The 10,082-nt window shown below is 55.2% G+C and overlaps 3 protein-coding genes across 3 annotated transcripts; 1 reads left to right on the top strand and 2 right to left on the bottom strand.

Annotated features, from left to right (window-relative positions):
• Positions 1-190: 190 nt before the first annotated feature.
• PG986_013790 (UcrQ family protein) lies at positions 191-715 on the top strand (the record flags this gene model as incomplete). The annotated part of the gene is made up of 2 exons (XM_066850012.1): positions 191-218; positions 531-715. 2 exons carry the CDS (start codon positions 191-193, stop codon positions 713-715), a joined length of 213 nt encoding a protein of 70 aa, XP_066694155.1.
• A 562-nt stretch (positions 716-1,277) lies between these two features.
• On the bottom strand, positions 1,278-3,669 carry PG986_013789 (GMC oxidoreductase; the record flags this gene model as incomplete). The annotated part of the gene is made up of 3 exons (XM_066850011.1): positions 1,278-3,021; positions 3,085-3,316; positions 3,588-3,669. The coding sequence occupies 3 exons, from the start codon at positions 3,667-3,669 to the stop codon at positions 1,278-1,280; spliced, it is 2,058 nt and encodes a 685-aa protein (XP_066694154.1).
• A 4,182-nt stretch (positions 3,670-7,851) lies between these two features.
• On the bottom strand, positions 7,852-8,161 carry PG986_013788 (uncharacterized protein; the record flags this gene model as incomplete). Its single annotated transcript, XM_066850010.1, has 2 exons — positions 7,852-8,069; positions 8,125-8,161. 2 exons carry the CDS (start codon positions 8,159-8,161, stop codon positions 7,852-7,854), a joined length of 255 nt encoding a protein of 84 aa, XP_066694153.1.
• Positions 8,162-10,082: the final 1,921 nt, after the last annotated feature.

The following is a 10,082-nucleotide window of genomic DNA, read 5'->3' as shown; positions in this document are numbered from 1 at the left end:
CTACAAATGTTATACCTAAGAGTCCTGCTCACACCATGCTCATTGATATTGATCCCTATTAACTCAATTAGTTGCCCCTTTTAAAGACGAAAACATCATCCAACAGACCTGCGGTCTTGACAAAACTTGTCGCTCAAAGGGTTATCATATCTCCTACACAGCATGCGACCAACCCAGATCTTGCGTAGCGATGAGCCCCCGGTGGGAAAATACGGCAAGTAAGTCCGCTCAACTCTCTCTCGCTCACCCCTAAAGTAAGGTCATAATCACTAAGAAGTGCCTATCTAGATACCTCAATAAGGCTACCTGGGGAAATCTAGGTAATGCTACCTCGTTTCCTTTTCTCCTATATCATCGGCGTATATGTGGCACGACGGACGTGTTGTTGCCCCTTTTGGGTGTCCGTACCTATTCCGTCCAACGCCTTCTCGGCCTCTCCCTTAACAACACTTTCCACCCTTCGTCTTGGATTTTCTTTTCTTTTTACACATAGTATCCACTCACTCACCTTCCGGGACGACGTACCACAGGCGTCGCCATCCCCGAACGCGGCATCATCACCTACGCGCTCTCGTCGAACCGGCAGAACATCCTCGCCGGCGCGGCCCACGCCGCCGTCTTCAACACGTGGCGCCGCTTTGCGGGGCAGGTCCTCTTCTGGGCGCCGCCGCTGGTGGCGGCGTATTATGCTATGGATTGGGCTAATAAGCGGTGAGTCTTCAGATGTTTTACCCTTTAGATGTGTGTGCGAAGTAGTGGAAGAGTATTTGTGGTATCGCCCCTTTTCCCCCTATCGGACCCTGCTGTTCACGAGGTCGTCAGTTCTGAGGCTAGACTGAACAAGGTCTGGGAATAGACTGAAAGAGAAAAAAAGAAGGAAACAGGATGAGTTATTGCTTTGGATTGTCGGATAAAATTGAGCAGGGGGCATATTGGCTGATTGGAAGTTTCCAGAAATGCGTACCTGAATTCGAAGAAGGGACGGGCACCTGCACACGAGGATTGAGCTGAGTTGATTCCTTGGTTGGTTCAGGAGATCCAGGAGTCACATTTTCGTCGGTCTCAGGTCTTTCAACTGGAGGAAGCGCCAGTCTGCCATTGCAAACAGAGAGGGCCCAGCATGGCGGCAGAAGTTGAACGATTAAATGTTATCATAAATATGATACTACAGTGCAAAAGGCTTAAACGCAATAACTATACATGGATATATAGACTTCGTGTGTATCGTCTTTTCCGACCCCCTTTCCCCTCATCTGCTTCTTAGTGGTTGTCTCCCCCTATTTACCCTCAAGAATATCCTCCGACGCCTTCTCGCTAACCATGTACACCGGCACGACCGGAAACGCCCCCGGAATGCGCGGGAACACGCTGGCATCGACGACCCGCAGCCCCTCGACCCCGCGCACGCGGAACTTGGAGTCGAGCACCGCGCCCTTGTCATCGTCGGCCCCGATCGCGCACGTCGACGTGACGTGGTGCCCGAACATCTGGTTGCGGATGAAGTCCTCGTCGGCCTTGCCGGCGGCGTCGTTGCAGCGCCCGTCGGCCGTGTTGATGTCGCGGCAGGGCGGGCCCGTGATGTTGACGGGCCTCGCGCCGCCCGTGGAATTGGCCGGAACGTTCAGGAACGCGCGCCGGCCCCACGCGACCACGTCCTGCAGGGCGCCGAGATCGGTGGCGGCGCCGTCGGTGAAGTAGTTGAAGTTGATCTCCGGCGTGTCGGTTGGGTCGGCCGAGCGGAGCTTCACGGTGCCCGCGCGGTTCTGCGGGTGGATCTTGACGGCGTGCATGCCCCAGGTGTTGGGCGGTTCGGTGAAGTCCTGCCCCGGCGTCTTGGGCCAGAAGCCGCGAAACGTGAAGGGCCCCGCGAAGATGAGGGCGTCGCGCTCGCCGTCGGGGGAGTGCGCCGTCTTGAGCATGAAGGCGTTGCTGTTGGGGCCGGCGCGGGTATAGGGGCCCTGGCCCTGCAGGAACAAAGCGTAGCACGGGTCCGCGGCGTCGCCCTGGAAGGTGCAGACGGGGTCCGGGGTCTGGCCGGCGGGCGTCGCGAAGGTGAAGTCCTCCTTGGCCAGGCCGAAAATGCCGATTTCCTCGTTGTCTTGCATGTTGGTGCCGACGCCGGGGAGGTCGGCGACGACGGGGATGCCGAGCTTGGCGAGGTCGGACGCGGCGCCGATGCCGCTCAGCATCAGGAGCTGCGGCGTGTTGAAGGCGCCGCCGGCGAGGATCACCTCCTTCTTGGCGCAGACCTGCTTGGGGGCGGCGGCGGGCTGCTTCTTGCTCGCGTCGTGGCGCGGGTCGCCTTGGTACGCGCTCTTGCCCTCGAGGTACTCGATGCCGATGGCGCGGGGGACCTGGCCGGGGCCGGGCGGGCCCGGCTGGAAGAGGACGCGAGACGCGAGGGCGTTGAGCTGGAGGGTCAGGGGGTGGCCCTCCCGCATGGTGTCGAGGATGCGGTTGCGGGCGCTGTAGCGGCCCCAGGTCGCATTGACGTGGAAGGGCAGGGCGAAGGCGCCCGTGGTGGTGTCGCGCTGGGGGTCGAGCGCGTTGACGTCGGCGGTCAGGAGCGCCGGCAGCTTCGCGGGGTCCTGGCCGATCTCCTGGACCATGCCGGCCAGGATGTCGCGCGCCTGCGCCGAGGCGAGGTACTGGTTCCCGTCGCCAATGGTGACCTCGAGGTAGCCGTCCTTGCCATGACCGGGCGTGCCGGCGGGGAGGTAGGTGTTGCGCTCCATCTCCGCGAAGAGTGAGCGCATGTGCGCCGCGCTCCAGGACGCGTCGCCGGTGAGGTCCTGGATCAGGTCCCAGTCGCTGTCGCTGGGCAGGTGGACGGCACCCGCGTTGATGATGGAGGAGCCGCCGAGCGTGGCGCCGCGCGGGTACTGCACGCCGAGGACCTCGGAGCCCGGGGGCTCGGTGCCGCCGGGGCCGACGAAGAGGTCGCCGTTGGGCTTCTTCCAGACCAGGTGGTCGTTCTTGAGGGTGCGTTCCAAGTCGTCGTAGTGCTTGACGTAGAAGCTCCTGCAGTGAAAGGGTCAGCAACCGGGGCCGTTTCGGTATCGTTCAGTAAGTGGCTGTACTGACCAGTGCAGGCTCTCCTTGATGCCTGTGCTCTTGAAGAACGAGGCCACGTTGGTGTCGGGATCGGCGCTCTCATCGTCGCCAGCCTCGACCAGGAGGGTCTTGTGGCCGGCGCGGGCCAGGTTGGCAGCCAGGGGGGCCACCGCCGGGGCCGCTACCGACGACGATGTAGTCGTACCCTGCCGTTTCCGGGCGGCATGTCTCAGCGGGAGCAGGGCCTCGGGGACCCGGGGGGCTTGTAGGAGGAGGAAGAGCCGACGTTGCGCTCGCGGCTGCCAGAAGCAAGCCGCACAGGCTAGGGAAGGGTTGGCCGCGCATGGTGTGCGTGTGATACGGTACTACTGCAGTGTGTTTGGAAGACGTCCAATAGTTGCGCGTAGATCGGCGAAAAAGCAAAACATCTTTAGACAACGGGGGCGCATGCAGGCCTCTTTAAAGGGACTCCCTTGGCCTGCCTCTAGATGCAACGGATGACGAGCTTGAGCTGCATGCGCCCTCGGACGGACCAGACCAATGGCGTGGCATAGCTGCGGAGATGAGTTCATCCTGAAGAGGGAGTTCTCCATCTGCCGAGCGACCATCGTGCATCGTTGGTGCCGGGCTTGGCAGAGCGTCGGGAAATGAAGAGAAGTGGTCTCTCAGGTCGTATGCCGAAGCGGTAGCTCGCCGGCATGGAGGGTCGCATCTGAAGCGAAAGAGGCTAACCCTACGTGCAGGTACGCACCTGTGTCCGAGAAGGGTTTGGATGTCCCGGGGCCAGCAGCGGGGACAGAGGCAGAGGAGGGAAGGAGGGACAAAGCGTAACCGTAGGTTCGCCAGGGCCAGGGACCAGGCCACACACTCTTCCCCGGTTCGCGCAACGGTGTTCTCATGGGGTGTGCGCCCCCCTCCAGACTAGCTTATTCTTATTCATTGGGACGTGGGTTGCGATTCGGGCCAGGCTCTCGGACTCCAGAACCCTTGAACCCTTGTTTTGCTAGGGCGTGGGCAGTCAACATGGCACAGCAGCTTGGCCGCTAGCTGACTAGCTGACTAGCTGACTAGCTGTGGCCCCGGAGTGGGTTCGTGCCGATTTCCCCTCGATATCGATCGACTTCCAAGCCGTAAAAGCTCAGGGGCCCATAATGGGTGCAACACAACGCACACTCGGACTTGACTTTGGCGAATCGTTTTCTCTTACTCTAGCACTTCCTGTGATGAAATCACTCGAGAACCTGACCATTGGTAATCACAGTTCTAGTCAGAATAACGCAACTGATTCAAACAGCACGGAAGGAACCGCCCGTCCATCTTGGCTCTCACGATCCATCCAATCCGAGACCCGGGCGCCCTCCAGGAGTGGATCGCCGCTAAGATTGCCGGCAGTCCGTGTCCGCCTGCGCTTTGCCCTCCGCGAAACGGCATGGGCCCATCATCTCTATCGGGCCTGTTCTTTTTCACCATGCCGGCACCGATCGTATCAGATGCTGGTCTATGGAGGGGTGTTCGCGCTACGTTTGCAGAGGTGGCTAGACAAACGCACGCGCATGATTCATGCATGCGTTCGTCTCTTTGAACATCAGGTACACGACACCATCCAGAGGGGCGGCGGCCACATGTAACACACGTGCAGAGAGGCTTGACTAAACTCAATCATCCGATGGCAGATGGGAGCGGCAGTTAGGTTTGGTGCTAGCGAACTCTTTAGTCGCGATATGGCCCCTTAGCCCACGTGTTTGTGGCCGGGCCGACTTACACGCAGACGCAACCTTGATTGGACGACAGATCAGGGAGACAGAGGAAGTGATGCAGCAATTCAGTCTGCATGGCTGGCTACATCAACATAATTACCTCAATTGCTTCCCCTACTCAACCCTAGCCCAATCGCAACCCCCGAGTTCTTTCAAGGTGCTATTTTCCCCAGCGTTGGATTCAGTATCTTCTTTGTCGAGTAATAAAAGAGGCTGAGAATGAACCTATTTGGTTGATCGCCGTCTTTCTGATTCTGGCCTTGACATCAAACCTGAGTCCAATAGTAGACTCCATGATACGTTTTACAGGTGTCGTGGGTGGCGTCATCAATAAGCAAATATGATTTGGGGTTCACTCAGGCATTTGGTTGTTCATTTCCGGAGACGCTACTTCTGAGAATATACTCCATTCGAATACCCCGAGCTGACTGGCCGTGCGTATGACCTGAGAAATCGTTCATCTCATAGATTACTGCACACTTATCTATAAGTGGGCGATGGCGTGGTGCCCATTATAGAATATACTCCTATAGGCCGAAGTGCTGCAACTTGCTGTCCATCTAAGACGACAAATTGCTCTGTCCCATATGCGGCATAGTCTAAGAGGGTGGAATGGTGACCGTGTTATCAACCATCCGCTTTCTACCCAAAGCTTTGCCGTGGCCGAGGTCAGGAATAAAGCAATACTAAAGCTGAGTGTCATCTATCAACGCTTGCGCGACATCGAATTGCTGCTAAACTGCGCCGTGTACCACAAGAGCATGTCTTGGATGGTGGTTCTGATCAAGTACAGAGTGCCAAGTTCTACACGTATTAACCCAGAACTCAACTTTTCTCTCAACCCTTTTTTTTCTTGTTCTTTTGCTTTTCGGTTCATACCAGCGCAAGGTTTTCTCTCAACCTGTGTAATCGTGGCCTCTTCTGGATTTTCCTATAAGTGGCTGGGTGCTCTATCATGATGACGCGGCCCAAGTGTTGGGAAACAACAGCCGCTGCTAGTTAGAAGAGCCGGCCTCGATCCTTGGATCAACATGGACAGCAGTACCGCGGCAAGCAGCATGCACTAGTCCAGACAGCTCCGCCTAAGCACTGCCTCTCGGCAACGGCATTTCGCGAAGAGCTAGATCGTGGGAATGGATCAATAGACATGTACATAAGAGATTGGGTCTAACATTTACCCCAACCATAGAAGCCCAGCGATTCTGAATAGGAGTGGCACATCCAGGAGAAGGCGGTATTGGCCGCAGGAGGTTGTGAGCAGCAAAGGCATTCAGCCAAGGCCAATCGAGGAGGTTGTCGTCGTCTGGATCATGCAGTACACGTTGCAATGACGGCGACACAGATCCTCGTTGCCCGACATGAGGCAGCGGTGAGTTAGGATGGGTGTGACCCCCACGCACTCGGCTGCTGGTGAAGCCTCACTTACTTCAAATTGCCATCTTCATGTGATCCTACCCAGCCTACATACATGAGTGTTTATAACCCCTGAATGATAATAGTATAGGTGATTGGCTTAAAGCTTCACCGGCTGGTTGAGGCGATTGAAGAATACCGATCCCAATATGCCTTGGTCTCAGTTCGAAAGCAAGAGCAGCCTTGGCGAGTCGGCAGGGTTCCTTACGGGGTGCGTTGGAGACTATTTGCAAAGAGCCAATAATAGTAATGCCTGCGTACTGTTATATCGGAGTAGGGCCCCCTCTACTTGACGCAAGTCAGACGAGTCAGATCCAGAAAAATTGGCCTCAAAGATTCAACCTAGCTGGAGCCTCGCCTGTCAAGAGTGCCTTACCGGAAGAAACGAGATTGAGGCCCAATTCAGTGATCACCCCGAGAAATGGCCTCACTGCTCACAGCAGAACGCCTCGGGCGTAATGGACGTGCTGATCCATGCGCGGCAATTGATTGACATGCAGCCTGCAAGTCCGCAAAGGGCCTCACAGCGGAATGCCTCCAATCAATTGAAACCCCATGAGCCCACCATTAGTTGGGGTCTTCGCCGACCATTTTGCACTTTGAGATAGACTGAGGCCCCATCCTGAGGACCAATTATAGACCCCTTTGATTTCAATTACCTTTGTGTGTGAGCATCACGCGATGAGTCACCGTCGTCTTTACTCGACATGCCTCCCCCACGCCTCCATGCATGATATGGCAGGGTGGTAGATTTCCATTACATGATAACATTACCTGATTGCAATCTTGTCGTGATACTGTTCCATAGGAATTCCCACAACCCCCCACGCCCTTTTCAGCCCTGCTGTGACCATACATAACACGCCACGGTCCCGTTGGTATATGATGCTAGACATCTCGCTCTTGTGTTCATCGTCGGACGGAAACCACGAATCTCTCATCTGATACAAGAAATTACAAAGGGCAGCACAGCGTATCCTCGCCGGATGGAGCACACAACTTGAGTGCCCCTTCTCATATGAACACATCCAGCTCATAGCACAGGGACAGACAGCTCTGTATCCAGCCATATCGCAGGCCAGGCTACTGAAGTTGCACCACAGCTGACCCCGAACCACACCATCAAATAACATTCATACTCCTTACTCTTCAGCACTCATTCCTATGTCGCTATCGATGCAATGTTTGGAATGCATTGTCTAAAGAGGGGCATAGAAACAAAAGAATGGTGATTTTAACGCCTCAAGATCTCACATTTGAAATACGACAACGCTATCCTTCCATGCCAAGAGATTATCGAAATTCCCCCAGAAACCCGAAGTTGGTAACCATTATATCCGCCTTCCATGTGTGTCTTTACATTGGTGCAACGCTAAACCACCCACAAAGCAGACAAAAGCAAAGCACAACAAGATTCGTACATAGACTCAATATAACTGAGCCCAAGAATAGTGTCAAAGGTTCAAAGAGCTCGGCCAAACGTCGAAGGTCTACTTTGAGCCCAGCTCGGCAGCCAAGGTCGATCTCGGGCGCCCAACCGACCTTCTTCCAACCTTGCACTGCTCAATATGGGCAAGGTGCTCACGCTTGTCTCGGTCAATCTCCCCGCAGTGGCACAAGAAAGATTCTAGGTGCCATTTCGGCGGCTTGCAAGTATCAAGGTGGCGTCTGTGGTTTGACTTGCGCGCGCAGCAGTGCATCTTCCCGCACCGGCAGCGATACCAACCCCTCCTCGTCTCTCCGGGAGGGGGCTTCTCATGGGTTTCGATGACATGACGCCGGAGATCTTTTCCATGGCGCGTCTGTAAGCTGCAGAGGTGACAGGTCTTTGCGCCGCTGTGTAATCTGCACGTACGAGGTCAAAACAATGCTGAACATGAGCACTACGGCATAGACTTACGAAACCGAGGCTCCTTTGCCAATTCGACGCTGTTCATTGGCAGTAGAATCGTTCCAGGGTTGGGAACCGAAGTTGTTCGTTGGTGCGGGAAGAGGGTTTTCAGAAACATCGGTTTCCAAGCGGAAGTCCCCGTAGACACTGCCTGTTGCTGACGTACACCAATATTGTGACCCGAATAGAATAGATGGTATAAAACTAGTTAGACAGGGGGATTGGCGAGTGTAGCGTTGAAGACGTTGATGTTCGGGTAAGTATGCTGAGGGAAGTAGATACCAACGTCTGGCACCCCCGTTTGACTGTCGGGGAATGCTGGTTGCCCATTGACGCAGAGAAACTGTGCTGCAGAGGTCTCATTGCCAGGCGTGGAAAGGAGAAAGCCTCCCCCTCTGGGTCACTAGCAGGGCCACAAGCCAAATCGAACCACTGTTGACTAATTGACATGATAAACTACTTGCACTAACGTGCCTTATTGAAGGGGCTGCAATCGTTGGTTTAACGACTTGATACATGATGAAGCACGTCCGTCTTGAAGGAAAGGCCCGACCTCTTATTCAATGTGTGGTGCAAGCGAAAGAGCGCATGGCTACGGAATCGCGGATGACAGCCTACGAGATGCAGTCACTCGACTTTGGGTGAGGCCCTACCCCATTTGTGTTGATTGGGTGGTTGATTTGAGGCAACTATGATTCCCAAGGCGAGGCGTAATTCGGATATATGTCAGGCGTATTTCTGGCGGATTTAGGATGGGACTCAAAAGGTGGCATCTCACTGACTGCTTCTTAAGGCTGAAGACACAATATGCACGCAGCTACAAACAGAGATGCATGCTGCGGTTTCCAAATGCCCCTTGGCTGCTAGGAGTTGAGGAAAGCCCCCAGTCCCCAGGTTTGTGCTTTTCCATCACTGCGGGTTCTCCGCCTAGGCCAGAGTTGTTGTTGTTGGGGGGGAGGCAGAGAGAGGGATTCGGCCACTGGGGTCTAATGGCCAACACGATGACAATACGAAGAAGCAGCACGCATACAAGATATGTTAAAGGTGGGTGAGGCTATCACCGGAGGTGATTTTCAACCCTGTCAACCGGCAGCCGAAAGGTGTGTACAACTACTGGGCTTGCCAGCGGCCTCATCGACCCAAGTCCGTATGTCCAGGTGGAATTTAAAATGCGCCAAGGGGAAGCTAACAGCGCTAAAGGAAGCTAGTAGCGCTAAAGTAGTTTCACGTTGAGAGAAACGGCGGGATACAACGTGGATCGTTCAGACAGTTGGAAGTGGATCGCCAGTTTGCGACTGAGTAGCAGCCGAAGCGGCTCAATCAATCATGCTCTGTCGCAATGTTCAATGTTGGCTGGTTAGGCGAGGAGGACGGGCTCTGGGCGGGATGACGGGTTTGACAGATGATTTGAAGTAAGGTTAAAGTTGTGGCTGGGATGAGCGAGCGCGAGCTAGAGCGGCGAAACGAACATGCCAACCTTCTGACCCCGAGACTGCGACGTTAGAACCGTTGAGACGTCGAATGGCTAGTCAAAGTCAATAAGTAAGTGCCAGCGCAAGTGCGACTCAAAATATTGGCTTTCGAACGATGCTAGGTGAGCCGGCCTTCCCAAGCTCGCGAGCCGGCCTTCCCAAGCTCGCGGACCGTCCTCCAGAATACGAGCTGAACGAACAAGAGAAGAAAATCCTGTTGGAAAATTTCAATGATGAAGTAGATGACGAGCCACATGGGGGCCCAGTCTCCAGCTCCGAAATTCCTCAACCCACCCAATCTCACGGCTCTACAAGTAACGAGTTGCGAGACCAAGCAAGCGACGCAATGAAACATGAAGCTACTGATCAAGCCCGAAAAGCAGACACAGAAACGACCATTCGACACGATGACATGTGGCTGAACACACTCTTCACGACGGGGATGACGCAACGGCTGGCCGGGGAGCCCCTGGGAAACCGTTACAGTAACCGGCC

The sequence above is a fragment of the Apiospora aurea genome, assembly GCF_038362705.1.
Source record: "Apiospora aurea strain CBS 24483 chromosome Unknown utg000009l_segment0_segment0, whole genome shotgun sequence".
NCBI classification, from domain to species: Eukaryota; Fungi; Ascomycota; class Sordariomycetes; order Amphisphaeriales; family Apiosporaceae; genus Apiospora; species Apiospora aurea.
The sequence above is the reverse complement of the archived record's forward strand: the minus strand, read 5'-3'. Positions and strand labels throughout refer to the sequence as shown.